Raw genomic sequence first — 24597 nt, 5'->3', positions numbered from 1 at the left:
ATCTGGATGATGGGATTAATTGCACCCTCAGTAAATTCTTAGCTGACACTAAGCTGGGGGGAGAGGTAGATATGCTGGAGGGTAGGGATAAGGTCCAGAGTGACCCAGACAAATTGGAGGATTGGGCCAGAAGAAATCTGATGAGATTCAACAAGGACAAGTACAGAGTCCTGCACTTAGGACAGAAGAATCCCAGGCGCTGCTAGAGGCTGGGGACCGACTGGCTAAGCAGCAGTTCTGCAGAAAAGGACCTGGGTATTACAGTGGATCGAGAAGCTGGACATGAGTCAGCTGTGTGCCCTCGTTGCCAAGAAGGCCAATAGCATATTGGGCTATAGGAGCATTGCCAGCAGATCGAGGGAAGTGAGTATTCCCCTCTATTTGGCACTGGTGAGGCCACACCTGGAGTATTGCGTCCAGTTTTGGTCCCCCCACTACAGAAGGGATGTGGACAAATTGGAGATAGTCCAGCAGAGGGCAACAAAAACGATTAGGGGGCTGGAGCACATGACTTACGAGGAGAGGCTGAGGGAACTGGGGTTATTTAGTCTGCAGAAGAGAAGAGTGAGGGGGGATTTGATAGCAGCCTTCAACTACCTGAAGGTGGGTTCCAAAGAGGATGGAGCTCGTCTGTTCTCAGTGGTGGCAGATGACAGAACAAGGCGTAATGGTCTCAAGTTGCAGTGGGGGAAGTTTAGGTTGGATATTAGGCAACACTATTTCACTAGGAGGATGGTGAAACACTGGAATGTGTTACCTAGGGAGGTGGTGGAATCTCCATCCTTAGAGGTTTTTAAGGCCCTGCTTGACAAAGCCCTGGCTGGGATGATTTAATTGGGAATTGGTCCTGCTTTGAGCAGGGGGTTGGACTAGATGACCTCCTGAGGTCCCTTCCAACCCTGATATTCTATAGTCTATGAAATGTTTGTATCTAGAACCTGTGAAATGAACGGTGGCTCCCCCCAAAATCCATGACTCCAGAGCTGGGCCAACAAAAATTGCAGGACTGGCCATAAAACCCTGAGAGCTCGCAGCACTGCTCTCGCCATACGGGTCACCCTCCCCCAAGCCCTCCCTTACCCCCATCCACCCTAATCCCAGACGCCCCAGGCAGGGTTGGTCCTGCACCTCTTGGCTCGATTGCTCAGGCCTGCCCATCCATAGAGATCCCCTGCGCTGCGCATGCCTGCCCGGCGCAGCCGAACCCACCGCGCGCTTCGGGCTCTCAGCCCACCCTGCCGCTCAAGCGGCCAGGCCGCGCCTCTCAGACTTGACTGGCAGTGTCTTCACCCAATGGACGTCGGACTCTTCCCAACTGGTCCAGCCAGTAGGCGGAGAGGGCGGGAGTCGGACCGAGGTGGGAACCGTCAGAGGGCGGGGCAGGGCCGGCATGAGGCGTGGGAGGGGCTGAGGGGAGGGGCGGGGCTCGGAACCATGAAGTGAGTGAGGGGAGCCGTGGGGTGGAGGAGCCGGGAGGGGAGCCGTGGGGTGGGGAGGGATGGGGGGCAGGGCGGTTGGGGTGTTGGGGGGGGTGGAGGAGGCGGGGCCAGCGGGGAGGGGAGCAGTGGGGTGGGGAGGGATGGGGGGCAGGGCGGTGGGGGTGTTGGGGGGGGGTGGAGGAGGCGGGGCCAGCGGGGAGGGGAGCCGTGGGGTGGGGAGGGATGGGGGGCAGGGCGGTGGGGGTGTTGTGGGGATGGAGGAGGCGGGGACAGCGGGGAGGGGAGCTGTGGGGTGGGGGTGTTGTGGTGGGGTGGAGGAGGTGGGGCCAGCGGGGAGGGGAGCTGTGGGGTGGGGGGCAGGGCAGTTGGGGTGTTGGGGGGGGTGGAGGAGGCGGGAACAGTGGGGAGGGGAGCCGTGGGGTGGGGAGGGATGGGGGGCAGGGCGGTGGGGGTGTTGGGGGGGTGGAGGAGGCGGGGACAGCGGGGAGGGGAGCCGTGGGGTGGGGGGTTGGGGGGCAGGGCGGTGGGGGTGTTGGGGGGGGTGGAGGAGGTGGGGCCAGCGGGGAGGGGAGCCGTGGGGTGGGGAGGGATGGGGGGCAGGGCGGTGGGGGTGTTGGGGGGGGTGGAGGAGGCGGGGACAGCGGGGAGGGGAGCTGTGGGGCGGGGCGGTGGGGGTGTTGTGGGGGGTGGAGGAGGCGGGGACAGCGGGGAGGGGAGCCGTGGGGTGGGGAGGGATGGGGGGCAGGGCGGTGGGGGTGTTGGGGGGGGTGGAGGAGGCGGGGACAGCGGGGAGGGGAGCCGTGGGGTGGGGGGTTGGGGGGCAGGGCGGTGGGGGTGTTGTGGGGGGTGGAGGAGGTGGGGACAGCGGAGAGGGGAGCGTGGGGGTGGAGGGGCCGGGACAGTGGGGTGGAAGGGCGTGGGGGGGCGGGTAAGAAGCCCCCAGCAGTGCCTGGCCTCCTGCCCTGGCGCAGCCTGCCTGTGGCACAGCAGGCAAAGCGCGGGAGGCTGAGCTGGAATTTTCTGATCCAAGAGCTGAAGATGTGACGCCACCGAGCTTAGGTTACCATATATCTGGTTCCCAAAAGAGGACGTTTCGGGGTACTGGAGGTGGTACTGCGATGGGGGTACTCACTGGAGGTGGGGGGCAGTGACTGCCTGTCATCGTGGCAGGACGGTTGGTGCATGGTCAGTGCCTCCCTGCAGGCCCCCTCCTAGGGTGACCAGACAGCAAATGTGAAAAATTGGGGCTAGGGGTAATAGGAGCTTATATAAGAAAAAGACACCCAAATCGGGATTGTCCCTGTAAAATCGTGACATCTGGTCACCCTACCCCCTCCCCGGGGCTGGAGCCTGGGTTGGTGGGATCTGGCAGCTGTGACTTGCAGGGGAATGGACCAATCAGCAAGCGGACCAATCAGGGCTCTTTCTGAGCTGCACCTTGTCTGCTCTGCAAAACCCCTGGACATTTCCTGTTGTTTTAAAAATCCTCCCCGGGCAGAGAAAGGAGGCTTAAAAAGGAGGCTCTGTCTGGGGAAACCCGGACATACAGTAACTCCAACTGAGCACGGCCCTGAATCAGGTGCTGACTTTGTTTGCTCGTTTCTGGGCCAGCCTCCTCTGCCCCACTGTGCCAGGGTGCCCCTCATCGCGACGGTTCAGCTGGGCTCTCTGAACCCATGACTTGGTCTCATTGTCAGGCTGAACATCGATGGGCTGCTGGTGTATTTCCCCTATGACTACATTTACCCGGAGCAGTACTCATATATGCTGGAGCTCAAGAGAACGCTGGATGCCAAGGTCTCTCCTGGGGGTGGGAGTCTGTGTGGTGGTGGGGAGCACTGGGGGTGGGGGTGTTACACATCTCACTGTGTATGGCTAAATACCAGTGCTTGTATTCACCCATGTTCCCTTCGGAGCCCCTGAGCCCTGCCCAAGTGGGGCTCCTGGAATGCAGCCTGTCACCCAGCTTGGGCACCCTGGGCTAGATGGCACATGTGGTGCCCACTCAGAAATTAGCAGGGTGAATCTCTGTCTGCTGGGAGCAGTGATATGCTCTGGGGGTTGCATGCCACCAGACCAGATTGGCGGGCTGGTACAGCCATCTCCCCGCTGTGGTCGGCACTCTGCTCCAGAAGATGAAGAGGTGCCCCAGAGGTCTCCTGGCTGGGCAACCGTGGGGTTGGAATGGGCGGTGTTTGCTGTCCCTGGAGCCTGAGATCTGGTTGTGGGTGCAGGGGTTGTTGGCTGTGACGTGTCATCCTATCCCTGTATCTCCCCCCCTCTCGCCCCCAGTGTGACACTGCCCCTGCGCTGCCCAGGCCACTCTTCTGGGAGGGACCAGTGTGGCCCAGTCCAGCCAGTCTCAGTGGGGTCCTTCTGCAGCCTCCGCTCCTCCCGGACCCGCCTCTGTCCCAAGCTTGGTGACTCCAGCTCCCAGGTCCTTTCCTTGCAGGACTCTTGCTGTCTCCCCTCTCTTCTCTGGCCCTTCTGGGTCCCTGCAGAAGCAGGGATTGGGGCTCCATAGGTCCTGGCTCAGCCTTCCCTGCTAGCTCCCTGCCCACCTCCTTGGGACTCCCTGTGTGACAGCTGTTCCTCTCTCCCAGGGCCATGGTGTGCTGGAAATGCCCTCGGGGACTGGGAAGACCGTTTCCCTCCTGTCTCTCATTGTGGCCTACCAGCGGGTGAGTGCCAGGCAAGAGCTGGGGGCGGGGACTGCCAGGTGCGTGTCTAGGTGGCCCACTGGGAGAGGCAATTTTCCCAAAGGCCAGCGTGGCCGGGTGGCAGGCACTGGCCCAGCCTTGGCTCTATCCCACAGATCTCGTGGGTGGGTCTGGGCAGGGGCTGGAGCTGCCTCTGCTTGTTCCACTGGCAGAGCCCTGGGGCTTGGGGTCAGGGCCTCTTCTATGCCCCTCAGGTCCCATAGCCAGGTGGGGGTGATCACACCGTCCCCCCATCCCTGGGGCTGTAGCTGTGATGGTGGTGGGGAGGGGAAAGCAGCCTGGGGAGTTTGATGTCCTGGCTGCTCCAGGCTCGTCATCGGTGGCCTCTGGGGATAGCCAAGCCCCCATCCCGCCCAGTAATGGAGGTGTCTGGCCTGTCTCCCTAGGCCCATCCGCTGGAAGTGACCAAGCTGATCTACTGCTCCAGAACCGTGCCTGAGATTGAGAAGGTGACCAGGGTGTGGTGGGGCAGGACCTGTATGCGGTGGTGCCTTGTGTTGGGGGGGTGGTGGAATCATGGGCGGGGCCCTTGCTGCCCTGTGGTGGAGAGTGGGTAGGTCGTGGGGGCCCCTCTCACTGCCCTAGTGGGAGGAGGAGTTGGGGGGGAGGGAGAGTATGTGGGGGATGCTGACAGAGCCCCTTACTGCCCTGGGGAGAGGAGAGGGAGGGAATGGGGGATCACAGCAGGACCCCTCGCTGCCCTGCGGGGAGAAGGGTGTGTGGGAGGTTGTTGGGAATCATGGTGGGCCCGTCAGTGTCCCTGCTCCTGCAGGTCATTGAGGAACTACGGAAGCTCCTGGATTTCTATGAGAAGCGGACAGGGGAGAAGCTCCCTTTCCTTGGCCTGGCTCTGAGCTCCAGGAAGAACCTCTGCATCCACCCCGAGGTGAGTCGGTTCCAGGCTCCCCACCCTTGGGACCATGGTTCTGGGGCACAGCCAGGGCTCAGCTGCCCGGCAGGCCGGGGGAGGAGCCCGGGGCTGGTCTGCCCTCCATGCCTGCCGCCCCACGGCCAGGCTGTCCCGTTCAGAGACCTGCCCTGGGCAGAGGCCGAGGCTGCTCTATACAGTGACTGTGGAACTGCTGCCCCCTGCCCTCCCCTCCTCTGGAGCCAGATACCACCTGCCCTGCCCCTTCCTGTGCATGTCCTGGCCCGAGAGGCAAGTGACTCCACTGCCTGTGTGCCCCAGCAGCTGCCCCTTTATATGAGCATGTGCGGTTGGGTCTCGGAATGTGCCAGTCCTCACTGCACGGACTGGCTAACAGGGCTGCGAGTCGGGAGTGAGGGGCACTGGCAGAGCTGGGGGGAGCCCCGAGCTGGGCTAACGGGCCTGCAAGGCGGGAGTGAGGGGCACTGGCAGAGCTGGGGGGAGCCCCGAGCTGGGCTAACGGGCCTGCAAGTCGGGAGTGAGGGGCACTGGCAGAGCTGGGGGGAGCCCTGAGCTGGGCTAACGGGGCTGCGAGTCGGGAGTGAGGGGCAATGGCAGAGCTGGGGGGAGCCCAGAGCTGGGCTAACGGGGCTGCGAGTCAGGAGTGAGGGGCACAGATAGAGCCGTGGGGGTGGAGCCCAGGGCTGGGGTAGTAGGGGGCTGCGAGTCAGGAGTGAGGGGCACTGGCAGAGCTGTGGGGGTGGAGCCCAGGGCTGGGCTAACAGGGGGGCTGCAGGTCGGGAGTGATGGGCATTGGCAGATCAGGCGGGGGAGGGGAGACAGCCCTCCCTCCCCCCCTCACCCCCCCCCCCGGTGCGTTACACATGGTGCTCTCCAGAACTGAGGGCCCCATGGCCAGGCGCCCTTGGCTCTTTGTCCGGCCTGACGGCTGCTTGTTGTAGGTGAGCTCACTGCGGTTCGGGAAGGAGGTGGACGGCAAGTGTCTGAGCCTGACGGCGTCATACGTGCGGGCGCAGCAGCAGTGGGACAGCGCCATCCCCTCGTGCCGCTTCTTTGAGGTAGCAGGGCTCCAGGGCGAGGGTCAGCCCCTCCCGGCCCATGGGGCTTCCCCTCCTGGGAGGTGGTGTGGCGGGGGTTTGACATGCCAGCTGAGCACTGTAACTAGAACCGAAGGGCTACTGGGACTTTTCCCCGGGGGTACCCTGGGCTGTGAGGCACTTTGCTGCCATGTGCCGGAGCACATGGGAGCCTTGTCTGTGCCCGCCGGGCTCAGCTCCGCTGTCCCCCTGCGGGTTAGCAATAGTGACGCTCCAGCCTCCCAGCACCCGCAAGCAGCATTCACAGATCCGCTGGCTCAAAGCGCCCAGCCTGGCTCCCTGGTCCCAGCCCAGCTTGCAGCCCTTCCATTCGTTTGTACCGAGAACCAGGCGAAGCTCATGTGACAAAGAGCAGAGGTTCAAGAGAGAAGTCTTGGAAACAAATGGTTACGAGTCAAACAAAATCCTATCTCGTCTTACAGATCCCAGACGTAACTCACCAGCCGCTCACCTGTCTGAGGGGGTCTCGTGCCTGGGCTTTTTCCCAGCGTTTCCCAGCCAGGCTGGCCATGACCCTGCATTCATAAGACAAACCATTGGCAGCTGGGCCCTGGGGGGCGGGATCCCAGGTGTGTCTCTGTGTTCCCCAGGCATACCGGCCTTGGTCTTTGATCTTAGGCATAAGCAGGGCGCCGCCGGAGCTTGTGTGATGCCGTGGTGACTTTGCAGTTTGGGTTATGCCAGTGAACTCTCACCGTAAGACACACGATACCCAGGAGAGACATGGCCAGTGTCCCCTGCCTGATGCTGAACCTGTGCATCACCTTCTGGTCGTAACTCACAGGTCCTAAGACGACACGGACAGCCTCCCCCTCAGACGCTCTCCTGTGGCCAGCCGGGAACAGGCTCTCACTAGAGGCCGCACATGCCACCCGTTGGCACAGAATGATGTAGACATCAGACCCAGGGGATGCCTGTAAACCCCTCTGCACCCCGTATGCCCTCTGCCAGGTGGCACCAAGAGGTCTGCCCTCCCCGGGGGAAGCTCCTGGCCCCATCGGCCAGCCTAGGACACTGGCGAAGAGGAGACCCGCTCTGCTGCCCTGGCTGCCGGCTCTTGCCATTAACACTGATGGGAGGCATCCCTGCGGCCCACTTGGAAGGGTTTATGGGCAGGGAACTGGGCAGCGGGGACGATAGTGTGAAGGGGCTGAGGAGTTGGGCTGGCCCAAGGCCCGGAGCAGCAGAGGGAGGGACGTGAGCCTGGGTGGCGCTAGGCCCTGATGTCAGCGTGCTGTTTTCCCCCCCCCCACAGGAGTTCGATGCCCATGGGCGGCAGGTGCCCATCCCCTTTGGTGTCTACAACCTGGATGACCTCAAAGGGTACTGTCGGCAGAAGGGCTGGTGCCCCTACTTCCTCGCCCGCTACTCGGTACGTGGCGGGCCATCGTGCCCTGCTGGGCCCAATGCGGGGGTGGGGAGCGGGGTTCACTGAAACCCTCCTCCTCTGGCAGTCAGCAGGGCAGATGCAGGGCAGCAGGGTACGGGGTGGCCCAGCTGGGAGCCCAGTCCAGCACTGCCTATCGAGGGGAAGGAGCTGTGATGCTGGGTGATGTGCTCCTGGGGTGGGTGACTCCCCCTCTGCTGGGCACAATGCCCACCTGTCCTCCAGCCCCAGTGGCTCTGGCCTCCTCTGCCCCACTGGCTGTGACCCAAGCTGGGTACTCCCGCACTGGGCCCAGTTCTGTTCCAGCGCTGGCAATGACCCATTGAGTGGGTCTGCCCCAGGGCGAGTGAGATTCAAATCAGGCCCCTGGCAGACTGTAGGGGGCTTGGCCCAGGGAGGCTGCTCATGGGCACTTGGGTTGGGCAGAGGCTGAAGCTGAGGCAGGTGCTGGTCCCCCAGGGCCATGTGTTCCCGAGGAGTCACAGCAGGATGCGCCTGGGAGCTGAGTGGGGCCAGGCCTGGGCTGAGTGAGCCCCCAGAGCAAAGCAGGTGGTTGTGGCAACAGACTCCTCTGTGAGCTTCCCCCGCGGGGGCTCCGGGCATTCCATTAACTCGCTGGCCTAGGCAGCTAGAGCAGCCTCAGCCCATCCCACCCAGAACTGCCTGCCTTGGCGACAGGGCCGTCGAGTGCTGTGCGGCTGCCCGCTGGGCTGAGGCCAGAGCCCAGCTGCTGCTGTGCACAACCCTGCTACCGGGCACGGAGCCTCCCTCTCGCCCGGGGGCTGCTGGCCTGTGGCCCTCTAGGGCTTGCCAGGGAGGTGGTATGCCAGCCTGGGGCTGCCTGTCTCTGGGCCCCCAGCAGGGTGGGGGGGTGTGTGTGTGTGTGTGCTGGGCAGTAACCCTTTCCTTCCTTTGGTCAGATCCTCCATGCCAACATTGTCGTGTACAGTTACCACTACCTGCTGGACCCCAAGATCGCAGACCTGGTGTCCAAGGAGCTGGCCAAGAAATCCGTTGTCGTATTTGACGAAGCTCATAACATTGGTAATGGGATGGCTGAGCCTACGCAAGGGGGTGGACAGGGGCAGGGGGGCGGGGCTTTCTGCCATGTGTGCCTGGTCCTTGCCTGCCATTCAGTACTTAGGGCCCCTGGTGGGGGCGGCTGAGCCCCTTTCGCTCACGCTGTGGGCCTGCTCCATGCCCGGCTGGCTGACATGCTGTCCCGGCTGGTTATGAATGTGTTGGGCGGGCAATCCCTGCACCAGCCCCCTGGGGAACGACTCCCCGCCTGATCTGGGTATGGATGTGTCTCCAGATGGCCGGGCGTGGTATTGCTCCCATTCCCCGTCATGCCCCTTGGGCTCCCAGGGGAGTGGGAGGGCTCAGATCCCTTCCCATCTCCCTCCACTTTGTCAACCCCTCTGTGCTGACGAGGTGCCCAATCGCTTCCGGCTGCCCACTCCCTGCTCGGGGCCGTGCAGCCCGGTGCCTGTGTTGGTCTGGTTGGATCCAGTGCCCCAGGGTCCGCTCTCTGGCATCTGAATGTTCCCTGGTTCAGGGCGTCCCTACCTCCTCTGCCAAGTCCCTCCTGACCCCGTGTCCTGTTGTGGCTTTTTGCTCCCGCCCTGCAGCTGTCACTCGGGACAGGACGCTGCTCTTGCCCAAGCCAGGGGGACTGCCCCAGGCCCCATGTTGAGGTGTCCCTGGGTCCCAGCATGTCATGGCTGTTGTCTTCAACTACTGCCGGCTCTGGTCTGGGGGGGCCTGTGTGTAAAGGCTAGCCCCTGCCCCCGATCCCTGTTTGTTACTGTCCCCACTGGCAGAACTGACCTATCCTTTCACTCTGCCGGTGGGATGTCTGCCCAGCCTGGTCCCTGTCAGGGGAGTTGAAGTCTCTGCCCCCCTCCCACCTGGGGTTTAGTCCCTCCCCAAGGTCCCCTGCCCACCCCAACTGCTGGGTTCCCCTGGAGACCAGGTGCCCTGTTCCTGCAGACAATGTGTGCATCGACTCCATGGGGGTGAACATCACGCGCCGGACGCTGGATCGCTGCCAGGCCAACGTGGCCACGCTGCAGGCTACCATCCAGAAGTGAGTGCCCTCCCCGTGCCCCCTCCCTGCCCTCCCTGTGCCCACCTGGGCTCACAGGCCCTGGTCCCCTTTCAGGATTAAGGAGACGGATGCCCAGAAACTGAAGGAGGAATACAGGCGGCTGGTGGAGGGGCTGAGAGAGGCCAACATTGCCCGGGAAACGGACATCTACCTGGCCAATCCAGTGTTGCCTGACCAGATTCTCCAAGGTGGGCCCTGCTAGCTGGTGGCGGGAGGGTAGCATTGCTAGGGGCCAGCGTCTCCCAGTGCAGCTAGAACAAACAGAACTGGCTGGCTGGGGTATGGGATACTGGGCCTTTTGCTGCTATGATATAGCTGGATCCGATCCAGCCCCAGGCCAGGGGACTGGCTGGCACTGGTGGGGGTGGGCAGGGAATGGATGCAGGCCCTTTCCTCTCCAAGGGGTGCTGGCTCCAGTCCAGCCCCAGGGAAGGGGGTCTGGCTGACCTTGAGGACACTGGGGGCAGGTGGGGACTGGGACACAGGGCCTTCCCCCCCATGGCATCAGTTCCACCTCAGCCTGGGCTGGTGTTGACTCGGAGACCTTTCTCTGGGGCCCCCTGGTGCTGTACGTGAGATGAGCTGGTGTTTCTCAGCCCTCTCCCTGCCCGTACTTCTGAGCTCCTTGGAACCATGAAGCCTGAGCCCAGCCCTGTTCCCTGGCTACTGGCATAGGCCTTGCAGTCAAGGGCATGGTGGACATGCATACCCAGCATGGACTTGGGCCTGTGCCCCCCCCTTGGGCAGGGACCTGGGGATAGGTGGGCTGCAGCAGTGGCATGCTCACCCTGGTCATGCCCCCTTGTGGGTGGCGCATGGGCAGGGGCAGGCTGTGACTCAGGGTGAGCCTGTACCCCTTGCAGAGGCCGTGCCCGGGAACATCCGGACAGCCGAGCACTTTGTGGGCTTCATGAAGCGCTTCCTGGAGTACCTGAAGTCACGGCTGCGGGTCCATCACATGGTGCAGGAAAGCCCCCCCTCCTTCCTCAAGGACGTCTTCGAGAAGGTGTGCATCGAGCGCAAGCCACTGCGGTAAGCAGCTGGCCTGGGCCCGGCCAGCGGAGCCAGCCTGCCCCTCTGCTCTGCGCCCCTGCCCGGCCTGGCCCCTCCTTGGCCTGGCCTGGCCCCTCCGCTCTGCGCTCCTCCTCGGCCTGGCCTGCCCCTCCACTCTGCCTGTCTCCTCGGTCCATCATGGCCCGGCCTTCCCTGGCCTGACCCCCTGCTCTGCGCCCCTGCCCAGCCTGGCCTGGCCTTCCCTGGCCTGCCCCTGTGCTCTACCCGCCTCCTCGGCCCATCCTGGCCCGGCCTTCCCTGGCCTGGCCCCGCACTCTGCGCCCCTCCTCGGCCTGGCCTGGCCCAGTCCTCCCTGGCCTGCCCCTCTGCTCTGCGCCCGTCCTGGCCCGTCCTTCCCTGGCCTGCCCCCCCCAACTCTGCGCCCCTGCTCAGCCTTGCCCATCCTTCCCTAGCCTGCCCCTCTGCTCTGCACCCCTGCCCGGCCTGGCCTGGCCCTCCCTGGCCTGGCCCTCCCGGTCTCGGCGCCCCTCCCGGTCTCGGCGCCCCTCCCGGTCTCGGCGCCCCTCCCTGGCCCAGTCTGCCCTCCCCACTAGGGCATTGCCCACCTGCCACTGTGCCATGCCTTCCCCCTGGAGGTGCTGGCACTCCTCCGATATGGGCAGATAGGTCTCGCAGCCCCCCTTGCTGTACAGGGTTTGGCTTGTTGAATCTCAGCACCTCTTGGCTGAGCTGCCTCTGGCCTGCCCATGTGGGGTGCCATGGAGGTGCTTGACGTGGCCTGCCTAACGTCACTGGATGCCCTGTGCCCTGCTCAGCCCTGGCTGGCTCTGCAGCTGCACCAGGCTGGGAGTGGCATTAACAACCCCCCTGCAGCCGCAGTGTGTGGGGCTGGAGGGCAGATAAAGGGGCATCTCCTGCCCAGGAGGTAACATTCACCTCCCACATTCCCGCCCCGCTGTGGTAACCCCCTCGACCTCTCATGCCTGCCGTAGGTTCTGTGCGGAGCGGCTGCGCTCCCTGCTCCGCACGCTGGAGATCGTGGACATTGCTGACTTCTCTCCCATCACCCTCATCGCCAACTTCGCCACGCTTGTCAGTACCTACGCCAAGGGTAAGGTGCCCCGCGACTGGAAGCCAGGACTTCTGGTGTTGCTCGTGGTGTGGCCTTGGCCTGGTGGCTCCCTCTTGGTTTCCCGGGCAGTCTGAGGGGCTTGCAGGGAGTTGAGGCTCTCAAGCACATCCCGCTCTGGGTGTGAAGCCTTCAGGCTGCTGCTGGAGGAAGAGGAGGGCACTGGCACCAGCCTGGTGCCCCCACTGAGAGGTCTGATCCTCGGTGTTAATGGCTGGGTTTGGGTGATGGCCCTTGACCGAGCTCCTCTCGCAGGGTTGGGGTGGCAGCAGCGTCTGGTGTCTACAGTAGGCCACAGTGAATCTTCCGAGTCTGGCTGGGTGCCCCACTGGTGTGCCAGAGTCCCTTGGGTGTGTGCTAGATGGGCAGGGGGCACTGGGCTGCGTTGGCTGCCGGACTGCCCAGGAATTCCTGATGGGCCGCGGGGTCCTTCTGTGCCTGGCTCTGCGGGGCCCAGGCCATTCTTTCCCGCAGACGGGGCTGTTGCTCAGCTGGGAGCAGGTGGAGAGAGATGCAGTGGGACACAGCTTGGCCTGGCAGAGTGTGGGGCTCCTCATGCCAGGCCCAGGCATGCACCATAAGCATAGCAAGAGAAAGCCTTGGCCTCTTTGCCCCCTGACCAGGCGCCCCTCAGGAGCCAGCAGGGGGCTGTTTGGTGCCAACCCCCAGCGCGTGGCTCCTGACTCGCACCCCACAGCAGCGTGTCCCCCAGCCGAGGAGCCAGGCCCTCTCCCCAGGGCTCACCTTGGCCCCTCCTGCCTTGGAGGAAGCAGCTGTGGTTCTCAGGTCCCTCTGAGGAAAGGGGAACACAAGGGGGCTGCAGATCTGTCTGGACCAGGGCATGCTGGGGAGGGGAGGGAAGTGGGGACAGCCATGTGTCTGGGCCCATGGATGCCAGGTGAGGGGCGGGGCCTGGGGCTGGTGTGCGTCCAGGCCCGTGGTGGGGCGTGCCTGCGGGGGGGTGAGGTGTCTCTCCAGGCCAGTGTGCCGACATGGCAGTGGAATATAAATACCACGTAAATCTCTCAAGCATTCAGCCGCGGGGATGCAACAGTTTCAATCCTCTTAGTGCTAAGCAGCTTGCATCCCCTCCCAGCACTTGGACTGGGGCCTTCCTTTCAAAGTGGCTGCCCAGCGGGCCTGGCTGGGACAGACGCTTGCAGCACAAAGCAGCTGGGCCTGGAGGGCACCGGCTCCTCTCCTAGTGCTGGGAATGGAGCCTGGGCAGTGGGTGTTTAGGGTGGGAGGGGGTGAGCAGGGTTTGGGGTGGGAGGGGGTGAGCGTGTTGTACTTAAAGTACTGTACAGGATCTTTTGAGGGGGAATAAGGCAAAGCATCACATTTATTGGTAACCCATGTATCAATCAACACTGTCGGTTAGTCTCTAAGGAGCCACAGGCACTCCTCTTCTTTAGTGAGCCCACTTGACAAGTTCTATTGTTCTTGGGTCTGGCTTCCATCCCCTCCCCAGCTGTTGCAGCTATCTGGAGGTGCTCGCTTTCCAGGCCTTTACTCATTCACACCTCCTTCATTCAACAGGGTAATTGATTAAAAGGGGGCAGGGGGGATCTTATTCTGCTCCTAGCAAAAAGACTTTTTTAACATTATACCAAGGCTCAATACAAAGTTTTCTGTATAAGGATCTGATGCAAAGTTGTACAAAAACAGAGGCATAATACAAAGTCATATGAAAGTTATGTGAAGATGCTTAATGCAGAGATTTATCTACAAGCGGGGTCTGGGGCGAGCAGGTGGGAGGGGGTAAGCGGGGGCTGGGGGCGAGCAGCTGGCAGGGTAGGAGGGAGCAAGCAGCTGGCAGGATAGCAGGGGGCAAGCGGGGAAGCAGCTGGCAGGATAGGAGGGGGCTAGTGGAGCCAGGGGCGGGAGGCGGGTTGGCGGGAGCGAGAGGGTGAGCGGGGCCCAAGTGCAGGGGATGAGCGGGGACAGATGGAGCCTGGAGGGGGTGAGCGGGGCCCGAGTGCAGGGGACGAGCAGGACTTGGCTTTCCTGCTTGTTTGTATCTTTGCCTGTCATGCCAGGGCCGGGCTCCCAAGAGCTTGGTGGTCTGTGAGTTCAGCGGGGGTTGCAGACACCACTGCAAATCTGGGATGGTAGCTGCCTGAACAAGCAGGGAGAACTGGAAGTCCTGGCACAGTCAAGGAATTATGATGTGATTGGAATAACAGAGACTTGGTGGGATAACTCACATGACTGGAGTACTGTCATGGATGGATATAAACTGTTCAGGAAGGACAGGCAGGGCAGAAAAGGTGGGGGAGTTGCATTGTATGTAAGGGAGCAGTCATACAGCTCCGAGCTCAAGTATGTAACTGCAGAAAAACCTGAGTGTCTCTGGATTAAGTTTAGAAGTGTGAGCAACAAGGGTGATGTCGTGGTCGGAATCTGGTATAGACCACCGGACCAGGGGGATGAGGTGTGGATGAGGCTTTCTTCTGGCAACTCACAGAAGTTACTAGATCGCAGGCCCTGGTTCTCATAGGAGACTTCAATCACCCTGATATCTGCTGGAGAGCAATACAGCAGTGCACAGACAATCCAGGAAGTTTTTGGAGAGTGTTGGGGACAGCTTCCTGGTGCAAGTGCTGGAGGAACCAAGTAGGGGCCGTGCTCCTCTTGACCTGCTACTTACAAACAGGGAAGAATTGGTAGGGAAAGTAGAAGTGGGTGACAACCTTGGCAGCAGTGACCATGAGATGGTTGAGTTCAGGATCCTGACAAAAGGAAGAAAGGGGAGCAGCAGAATACGGACCTTCAGAATACGGACCCTGGACTTCCCTGACTTCCTCAGGGAACTGATGGGCAGGATCCCCTGGGAGAATAACATTAGGGAGAAAGAAGTCCAGGAGAGCTGGCTGTATTTTAAAGAAGCCTTCTTGAGGTTGCAGGAACAAACCATCCCGATGTGCAGAAAGAATAGCAAATATGGCAGGTGACCAGCTTGACTTAACAGTGAACTCTTCGGAGAGCTTAAACTCAGAAAGGAAGCTTACAAGAAGTGGAAATTTGGATAGATGACTAGGGAGGAGTATAAAAATATTGCTTGAGCATGCAAGGGTATAATCAGGAAGGCCAAAGCACAATTGGAGTTGCAGCTAGCAAGGGATGTGAAGGGTAACAAGAAGGGTTTCTACAGGTATGTTCGCAACAAGAAGGTGGTCAGGGAAAGTGTGGGACCCTAACTGAATGGGGGAGGCAACCTAGTGACACATGATGTGGAAAAAGCTGAAGTACTCAATGCGTTTTTTTCCTCGGTCTTCACAGATAAGGTCAGCTCCCAGACTGCTGCGCTGGGCAACACAGTATGGGGAGGAGGTGAGCAGCTGTGAGTGGTGAAAGAACAGGTTAAGGACTATTTAGAAAAGCTGGACATGCAGAAGTCCATGGGTCCAGATCTAATGCATCCAAGGGTGCTGAGGGAGTTGGCTGACGTGATTGCAGAGCCATTGGCCATTATCTTTGAAAACTCATGGCGATTGGGGGAGGTGCCGAACGACTGGAAAAAGGCTAATGTAGTGCCCATCTTTAAAAAAGGGAAGAAGGAGGATCTGGGGAACTACAGGCCAGTCGGCCTCACCTCAGTCCCTGGAAAAATCATGGAGCAGGTCCTCAAGGAATCAATTCTGAAGCACTTAGAGGAGAGGAAAGTGATCAGGAACAGTCAACATGGATTCACTAAGGGCAAGTCATGCCTGACTAATCTGATTGCCTTCTATGACAAGATAACTGGCTCTGAGGATGAGAGGAAAGCAGTGGACACGTTGTTCCTTGACTTTAGCAAAGCTTTTGATATGGTCTCCCACAGTATTCTTGCCAGCAAGTTAAAGAAATATGGGCTGGATGAATGGACTATAAGGTGGATAGAAAGTTGGCTAGATTGTCGGGCTCAGCGGGTAGTGATCAATGGCTCCATGTCTAGTTGGCAGCCGGTATCAAGCGGAGTGCCCCAAGGGTCGGTCCTGGGGCCGGTTTTGTTCAATATCTTCATAAATGATCTGGAGGATGGTGTGGATTGCACCCTCAGCAAGTTTGCAGATAACACTAAACTGGGAGGAGAGGTAGATACGCTGGAGGGTAGGGATAGGATACAGAGAGCCCTAGACAAATTAGAGGATTGGGCCAAAAGAAATCTGATGAGGTTCAACGAGGACAAGTGCAGAGTACTGCTCTTAGGAAGGAAGAATCCCATGCACCGCTACAGACTAGGGACCGAATGGCTTGGCAGTAGTCCTGCAGAAAAGGACCTAGGGGTTACAGTGGACGAGAAGCTGGATATGAGTCAACAGTGTGCCCTTGTTGCCAAGAAGGCCAATGGCATTTTGGGATGTATATGTAGGGGCATTGCCAGCAGATCGAGGGACGTGATCATTCCCCTCTATTCGACATTGGTGAGGCCTCATCTGGAGTACTGTCTAGTTTTGGGCCCCACACTACAAGAAGGATGTGGAAAAATTGGAAAGAGTCCAGCGGAGGGCAACAAAAATGATTAGGGGACTGGAACACGTGACTTATGAGGAGAGGCTGAGGGAACTGGGATTGTTTAGTCTGCAGAAGAGAATGAGGGGGGATTTGATAGCTGCTTTCAACTACCTGAAAGGGGGTTCCAAAGAGGATGGCTCTAGACTGTTCTCAGTGGTAGCAGATGACAGAACAAGGAGTAATGGTCTCAAGTTGCAGTGGGGGAGATTTAGGTTGGATATTAGGAAAAACTTTTTCACTAAGAGGGTGGTGAAACACTGGAATGCGTTACCTAGGGAGGTGGTGGAATCTCCTTCCTTAGATATTTTTAAGGTCAGGCTTGACAAAGCCCTGGCTGGGATGATTTAGTTGGGGATTGGTCCTGCTTTGAGTAGATGCTTGGACTAGATGACCTCCTGAGGTCCCTTCCAACCCTGATATTCTATGATTCTGTGTCCTGAGGCCTGCCAGTCAAGCGTTGCTTGTGCTCCGTGGTGCCCCCGGCGGGCAAGCTCGATGAGACTGGATGGCTAACGGGAGAAGCCGAGCAGAGGGACCCCAGCTCCTGTGTGCAGCACTCACAGGCAGTGCAGCGCTCGAGCCCAGATACTTCTCAGCTGCCCACAAGGAAACGCCCACCCTGCCCCCAGCTGTGGTCCACGGGCTGTTTCAGGGAGAGCTGTGGCAGATGGCAGAGCAGCCGAGCTGGGTGCTCCTTGCCCTGAGCCGTCGGAGGGCTGGCCTGCAGCCAGGCTGCCCCCACTGGTCCCTGGGCGGGTCTCCAGCTACACAGGGGCTAGGGCATTCCTGGGGCAGTGCAAGCCAGAGAGGGGCTTGGTCACCCCTGCCCTGCAAACTCGGTTGCCCCCCGATGCTATGCTGCTGTAGCTTCTGCCTGGGCCGCTCACAGCCAGCCTGCCGGTCGCACCTCAAGTGTCCGTTCCAGCAGCTCTCGCCCCAGCAGGCTGTCAGCAAACACCAGCCACACGGACTTCCACCAGCCTTGGTTACCATTGCAGGGTGACCCTAACTCACTCCCAGCCCCAGATGTTCCCCCCAAACGTGTGTTCTGCACAGTCCAACCCTCTCCTGGCCAGTTCAGATGTGTTAGGTCTGTTGCCGCTCTAAGGCAGGGGTGAGTAAACTATGGCTCGCGGGCCATATCCGGCCTGCCAGCCGATTTAATCTGGCCCTCGAGCTCCCACAGGGGAGCGGGGTCTGGGGCTTGCCGCGCTCCCATACTCCAGCCGGGGAGCAGGGTTGGGGGCTGCTCCATGTGCACGTTCCACGGCTCCCAGAAGCAGCGTCATGTCCCCCCTACTGCTCCTCCATGTAGGAGCAGCTGGGGGCTCTGCATGATGCCCCTACCCCAAGTGCCACCCCTGCAGCTCCCATTGGCCAGGAACTGCGGCTACTGGAAGCTGCATGGGTGGCGTCTGCAGGCAGGTCAGTGTGCAGAGATGCCTGGCCCTGCCTTCGCGTAGGAGCCGGAGGGGAGACATGCCGCTGCTTCTGGGAGCTGCTTGAGTCAAACGCTGCCTGAAGCCTGCCCCCCTGACTCCGTCCCGCGCCCCAATCTCCTGCCCCAGCCTGGAGCCTCCTCCCACACTCCGAAACCCTCAGTCCCAATCTGGAGCACCCTCCTACACCCCAAACTCCTCATCCCTAGCCCCACCCCAGAGCCCGCACCGCCAACCAGAGCCCTCACCCCTTCCCGCATCCTAACCCCAATTTCGTGAGCATTCATGGCCCCCCATACAATTTCCATACCCAGATGTGGCCCTCGGGCCAAAAAGTTTGCCCACCCCTGCTCTAAGGGGATCAATATACAGCAGTCTGCTGCCCTACGTGGTGGTCCCCACCCTATTCCCAGCCCTGGATTTGTTTGGATTAAAGAGTAAAGCATGTTTATTTAGCTACACAGAGGCAGGTTTTAAGTGAGCGCACGTCCAGGGCATTGAAGTTAGAAATGGTTATAAGAGAACTACAGATAAACCGCTTCCTAGCGTTAACAACCTAGCCTGGACTTGAGGTGGGATTCCTTACCACATGCTCCCAGTGTAACTGCTGACTAAATTCCCAGGCCAGGATCTGCTTCCCAAGTTCCTTCTGTTGTCTTCGGGGGAAGTGAGAGCGGTGTTCAGGGAGTGCTACCTTGGGGTGCTTTTGCTCCTCCCTTTCATAGTTCAGGCCCCTTTTGAAAAGCATTTTCCTGAGGGTTACCCCTAGGCAAAGGTCATTCCCAGCGCAATGACAGACACCAGGAGTGTGGTGGTGACAGAGGTTCCATGCTACTGTTTGCTAAGATGCAGATCTGTTTGCTACTGCCCGCTGCCTTGCCAAAGATGGCCACTGGACAGGGGATGGCCCATCAACTTGGATGACACCTGGCTAGAGGCATTAGCTTGTCCTTTGTCCTTGAGAAACAGGTTTAGCCATTGCCCAGGTGTGTCTGGGAAATGCTTTGGTCCCAATTTCAGCCTCTGTTCATAGCTTTACACACAACGTTGCTACATGTTTCCCTGTGTTCGTGACCAGCGAGTTAGTAGTTTCCAGATCCCTCACAAGGCGTGTTCGGTACAAAACTCCTTACAGTGGGGTGCAGGGAGTGAATACGGGGGTGCATGCAGTCAACTGGCCAGTGTGTGTGTGTGTGTGGAGACCCCGGCGGAGCAGCAAGGAGCGGGAGATTGAGGGCGGGGGGGTGCCCAATCCTGGCACGAGGGGGATGAGATGTTGAGCCGTTCCGCTGAAGCCGCTGTGGGTAGTGCTGGTAAGGAGCAGCTCCCTGCCACCCCGGAGGGGGCTGCATCTCGGTGGTGGTGGGGGCAAGGCACAAAGGGAAATCCCAACAGCTTGCTGACTCCAGAGCTCTGACTCCTCTGCAGGCTTCACCATCATCATAGAGCCCTTCGACGACCGGACCCCCACCATCGCCAACCCCATCCTGCATTTCAGGTGAGAGGGCGGGAGAACTGGTGTGGAAAGGCCATGGGCTCTGGTGGGGGGTGGGCAGGCTTGCCTGGGGGCTGCTGTTTGCTCCTGCCCCCGAAGACACTCATCCTGTCCTTCCAGCTGCATGGATGCCTCCATCGCCATCAAGCCGGTCTTTGAGAGGTTCCAGTCGGTCATCATCACCTCGGGGGTAAGTGGCAGCCTGGGGCATGGCTCCTGGGCCTGGGAGAAGCTGGGCTGGAGCTGTGGCCCCTGGGGGTGCCGGTGAGTGGCCCTTGCTCTGCTAGGAACAGCCCTTCCTGCTCAGCGGGTGCTTCTGCCTCCTCTGCCTGGTACATTCAGGGCTGCATCCTTGGTGTGTGCCGCCACTCGGGCCATCCGGCTTCTCTGTCCCCTGCAGAGCGGGCCCGGCCTGGGCACAGGTGGGGGTTCTGGGGGCGCATGGCTGGAGCCCTCTGCTGCCCTGGCTTGCCAAGGGCCCGTGGGCTGGGCTGCTGACCCAGTGCTGAGAGTCCAGCTTGGCTCCTACGTGTGTGTGGGGACCCCCCAAACCCTGGGACCCCTTGTGGGTTGCCCTGAGAGCAGAGCCCTGTCCTGGCACAGCAGAGATACTTGAGCTGTCTGTAGCTGGCATCTCTGCTCAGCCACCACCTCGTTTCCAGGCCTTTGGGGTGAAGGTTCCATGGGTGGTGTCTGGTGAACAGAGGCCCCCCAGCTCATGCTTCACCCCATGTCCCCATGTAGACGCTGTCCCCGCTGGACATATACCCCAAGATCCTGGATTTCCATCCTGTTACCATGGCCACCTTCACCATGACTCTGGCCAGGACCTGTCTCTGCCCTATGGTGAGTTGACGGCTGGGCTAGGTGGGGGGTAGCTGCACGGGGCTGTGCCTGGGGGAAGGAGGGGGGCTGCCAAAAGTCCCATGCTCCCCCCATCTGGGCAGTTGCTGGGCACCTCTGAGCCCCTGCCCCCCTGGGGGCAGCCGCTGGGCGCAGCTCGGCTCTGGACCGGGGCCCACTTATCAGCATCCTGTTTTCCTTTCAGATTGTGGGGCGAGGAAACGACCAGGTGGCCATTAGCTCCAAGTTCGAGACCCGCGAGGACATTGGTAGGGATGCTACAGGACGTTAGCCTGGTGGGGAGGATGTGGGTGCCACCCTGGGGCATGGGCTCATCCTGGAGCCACCTCTCCTATTCCCAGCTGTGGTGATAGGCTGCCCTGCCAGGGGCTCCTCCCACTCCCATCTGTCTTGGCTCTGCGGACAGAGTTGGGGTCCCCCAGTGACAGCTTGGGCTGTGGGCGCCGTTGCTGGGGGTGTAGCAGCAGCCGGCTCCCCTTGTTCTGCCAGGAGGTGCTGTGCCAGAACTGGGGGGGGGGACCCTGCTCTGCAGGGTGCAGAGGTGATCTGTGCCATACGCGCCCCCCCACATGAGTGAGCTGAGCAGCGGGACCCAATGGGCCAAACCCCCCCATGCTGTATTGTGTGACTGAGCTGGCGACCTTCCTGGCCATGCCCGTGGCCCTTCCCCCCCCATGGCCTTCTCCTGCCACTGGGGAGCTGAACATGTACCCCCCGAGTGCTGGCTGGAGCTGCCCCTAGCATGGGCCAATGTGGGGCCAGATCTCAGCTTCAGTCCCTGCCTCACCACTGTGTGGGTGTTCACCCCCCACCACGGCCCACCTGGCTCTGGACCCACGAGACCCTCCCTGACCGTTCCCAGCTGTGATCCGGAACTACGGCAACCTGCTGCTGGAGATGTCTGCGATCGTGCCTGATGGCATTGTGGCCTTCTTCACCAGCTACCAGTACATGGAAAACATCGTGGCCTCGTGGTACGAGCAGGTGCGTACAGGGGGGCCAGTGGGGGCTGGTTGCAGAGGGTCCTGGGGACTGGCCAGTGCTGCTGGAGTGGCTGGGGGGAAGGGTGGCCTGGGAGGCACAAGGGATTTCCCTGCTCCACTTCACTGCCAGAAATCCCAGGCTTTTCCGCAGAGAGGGTGCCCGCTGCTGGCCCTGCCCATGCCCCACCCACACAGCTGCTGCCAAAGCCACTGCCTTGACAAAGAAGCCCAGCCGGTGTGGGAACAGTGTGGCAAGGCAGCCGGTGGCACGGAGCCTATGGGCAGGCCGGCAGAGCAAGCACCACGCTGAGGGATTCCTAGGCTGAGTTCTGTTAACGCCATGAACTCTGGTGCCTAATGGGCACTCGGGCATCTGGGATCCAGACTGGCCCCTTGCCATTCCGGGAGGGGAGATCACAGTGCAACACCGGGACCCTGCCAGCATTCCTCAGGGAATGCTGGTAGGAAAAGGCCCTTTAAGGGAACCAGCAGGGAGTGGCTGGGAAGGGCCCTGGCTGTGTTAGCTGGCTCCCCACAGCAGTACCTCCTGCTGGCGGAGCAGGAGCCAAGGGGCCAGGAGCCGATGGATTCGTCCTGAGCTCCAGCCCTGCCTGCTCACAGCTGTAGCTGCCTGGCCGGGCACTGAGCCACAGCGAGTCTCTGGGAAAGCAGTTTATCTCCTGGCTTATCTCCAGCCGCAGTTCTCCTGGGTGAGGCAGCTCCATACTGCACCCTTCCTGGCATGGCACGCTGGCACCAGGCTGCATCCCACTCCCTCAGTCAGGTCCCCCATGGGACTCAATTCCACCCCTCTGAGAGGGAAGGGAAGGGTCTGGCCTCCCCTGCGGGGTCTCCCTTCCTGCTCCTGGCAGTGTGGGACCCCTGGGTAGGGAGGAGTGCTGGGTTTCACAGCCCCATGGCAGTGCCTGCCTGCCAGCTCCTGTCTGGTTTGTTCTCCACCCTGTGACACAGCAGAGCTGCCCGTGTCCAGATGCTGCAGCCCCCGCCCAGCGCTGGAGCGGCCTAGTAACGAAGGGGAATGTGCTGCTCTCCCCCACAAAGCCATAAGCGGGATTGGAACCTGCACCCAGCCCTGTTGTGGGTTCCAGCTGAGCCCAGGGCTCCCTGGGCAGCTGAGCCCTGATATCTGACCTAGGCTGCATTCCCCCCAGGGCATCCTGGAGAACATCCAGCGCAACAAGCTCATCTTCATCGAGACGCAGGACGGGGCCGAGACCAGCATGGCACTGGAAAAGTACCAGGAGGTGGGCACTGTGCCAGCACCGTGGGGGGCTGTGCCTAGTCCTGGTGCTGGAGAAGGGAGAGGCTGGCCCCTGCAGGCTAAGCGAAAGCCATGAGGCTGCAGGTTGGGATGGAGCGGAGCTGCTTGATGCTAGGGAGCCGACGCCTTATGCCGGGCCGGTTATGGCAGTGCGGATCTGCAGGGATGGAGGGAGACTCCTCAGTTGAAACTGGCTGTGCCCACTCCTGAACTCAGCCCTTGCTCTCCCCAATGCACACCCAGCACCGACCTTCCCTGCACAGCACTGGCTGTGGGGGTGGGGGTGGAGGGGAAGGCCAGTGGGAGTGGAGTGACAGTCCCAGATTGGTGTGACCCGTTTGCACACAGGCCTGCGAGAATGGGCGGGGAGCCATCCTGCTGTCCGTGGCCAGGGGAAAGGTGTCCGAAGGCATCGACTTCGGTGAGTTTTCTTGCTGGGGAGTAACAGGGAGTCACAGTGTGGGTCTGCCCCAGCTCCCCTGCCTGGCCTGCTGCTGTTTGGGGGTGCAGGACCTTCTCAGCTCCTTCTACCTGGTAGGTAATGCTGACCTGAGCACAGCTCTTCCTGCTCCCAGCAGGGCTCGCTCTCTGTGCCGGGGCAGAGCACAGGGGGTGAGGTGCCCTCGGTCCTGTCCTTTCTCTTGCTGGCAGTAGCTTGTGCTTGATTTTTGACCACAGGCCCCTTGTGTGGCACCGGCCTGGGGCCCTGCCAGGGGTGGTGTGCAGCAGGGGGGCAGCCTGACCTCTGATCTGCCCCTGCAGTGCACCACTACGGGAGAGCTGTGATCATGTTCGGCGTACCCTATGTCTACACCCAGAGCCGCATCCTCAAGGTGAGCTGGCACCATGTGCCCCAACACTTAGCCCTGCTTGGCTGGGGCCCAGTACCTAGTGGGGGAGGGGTGCAGAGACTAGCCTCCTGAGAATGCAATGGGGATCAGCCTACAGGGCCCTGCTGGGGTGGAGAGTGGGTGTGAATGCTGGAGCGGCACTGGGGTCCCAGCCCTGCTGCCCCCGGAATTTGAGGTTCATAGCAGGAGCCTGTGTCCCAAGGCTGCGTCCTGTCCACTGCAGCTGGGCAGGGCGTGTGCCACAACCCTGCTCTTGTCCCCTCAGGCACGGCTGGAGTACCTGCGTGATCAGTTCCAGATTCGGGAGAACGACTTCCTGACATTCGATGCCATGCGGCACGCAGCGCAGTGCGTGGGCCGGGCCATCCGTGGCAAGACAGACTACGGGCTCATGGTCTTTGCAGACAAGGTGGGTGGGCAGATGGGGCAAGGCAGCGGGTAGGGCTGTGGGCACAGCAGGAAGTGGCTGCTGAGCAGGCTTCGCCCTGGGCCATGAGTCAACCCCCCAGGGGCTCCAGCATACTAACCCACGGTGAAATGCAGGCGTGCACCCCACCACCCCCAGAAGGGAAAGATGGCCCACTCTGGTGGGCAGAGGCTCCACAGCTCAGGGTTGTCTGGGTCTTTTTGGTTGGTAGCGTTTTGCCCGGGCAGACAAGCGGGGGAAGCTGCCACGCTGGATCCAGGAGCACATCACGGACGCCAACCTCAACCTCACGGTGGACGAGGCTGTGCAGGTGGCCAAGTACTTTCTGCGCCAGATGGCCCAGCCCTTCCACAAGGTGAGTGCTGTCCTGCGGCCGCAGGAGGCGGGGATGGTCCCTCCTGAGCACTTGCCAGCCCTGGAGGGGGGAACTGGCTGTAAGCTCAGGCCAGGGTGCAGGCCTCAGCCCTGCTCTCATGGGCTGTGTGGTTTTGGCAGGAGGACCAGCTGGGCCTGTCCCTGCTCACTCTGGAGCAGCTGCAGTCAGAGGAGATGCTCCGCAAGATCACGCAGATCGCGCACCAGGTGTGAGCCGGAGCGGCAGCTGTGGGGGACCTTGGCTCACCCAACACGCTGGCAGAGGGCTGGCTCCAGCCGCAGCCAGGTGCTGGCCCTGCGGCCAGGGCCTTGTTTGATACTGGCTTTTATACTGAAGGTGACTGTCTGGGACACAGCAATAAAGAACAGGACATAGCCCGTGTGCTGTGCCATCGCCCTGCGCCATCACCCTGCGCCAGCCCCTGGGAACCAGGAGATCACACAGGAGGATGCTGTCCCCTACCCAGCCAGGGCAGCCTGCATGGCAGCTGGGTCCCTGCACTGCATCATGAGTCTGGGCATCTCCTGCTGCTCAGGGGTGGGGCTAGTATTCCTCTGGCCTGGGGGAGGGGGTTAACAGTGCCAGCCTGCTGCTTCTC

The 24597-nt window shown here is 61.0% G+C and overlaps 1 protein-coding gene across 6 annotated transcripts; it reads left to right on the top strand.

Moving 5' to 3' along the window:
- Positions 1-1409: 1409 nt before the first annotated feature.
- Positions 1410-24373, top strand: ERCC2 (ERCC excision repair 2, TFIIH core complex helicase subunit). 6 transcript variants are annotated; one of them, XM_073322240.2, is made up of 23 exons: positions 1410-1439; positions 3137-3236; positions 4043-4120; positions 4546-4608; positions 4932-5045; positions 5990-6106; positions 7401-7517; positions 8453-8576; positions 9525-9621; positions 9697-9830; positions 10506-10674; positions 11649-11767; positions 19150-19219; positions 19337-19406; positions 19961-20062; positions 20265-20328; positions 20943-21064; positions 22236-22328; positions 22694-22766; positions 23108-23178; positions 23462-23605; positions 23835-23978; positions 24119-24373. In XM_073322240.2, the coding sequence occupies exons 1-23, from the start codon at positions 1435-1437 to the stop codon at positions 24209-24211; spliced, it is 2283 nt and encodes a 760-aa protein (XP_073178341.1). In that variant the 5' UTR covers positions 1410-1434; the 3' UTR covers positions 24212-24373. The 6 variants fall into 6 exon arrangements, with proteins under 6 accessions (XP_073178341.1, XP_073178345.1, XP_073178346.1 ...); XM_073322241.2 differs by lacking the exon at positions 1410-1439 and adding an exon at positions 2341-2498; XM_073322242.2 differs by lacking the exon at positions 1410-1439 and adding an exon at positions 2341-2537.
- The last annotated feature ends 224 nt before the right edge of the window (positions 24374-24597 follow it).

This window comes from Lepidochelys kempii, chromosome 23, assembly GCF_965140285.1.
Source record: "Lepidochelys kempii isolate rLepKem1 chromosome 23, rLepKem1.hap1, whole genome shotgun sequence".
In the NCBI taxonomy this organism is placed as follows: Eukaryota; Metazoa; Chordata; order Testudines; family Cheloniidae; genus Lepidochelys; species Lepidochelys kempii.
Note: the sequence above shows the minus strand (reverse complement) of the source record. Positions and strands in the feature narration are given on the sequence as shown.

Coding starts and splice junctions, on each gene's coding strand:
- ERCC2 (XM_073322240.2), top strand. Junction 9,622..9,696: donor CTGCAGGCTACCATCCAGAA/GTGAGTGCCCTC, acceptor GTCCCCTTTCAG/GATTAAGGAGACGGATGCCC. Junction 23,179..23,461: donor CCCAGAGCCGCATCCTCAAG/GTGAGCTGGCAC, acceptor TTGTCCCCTCAG/GCACGGCTGGAGTACCTGCG.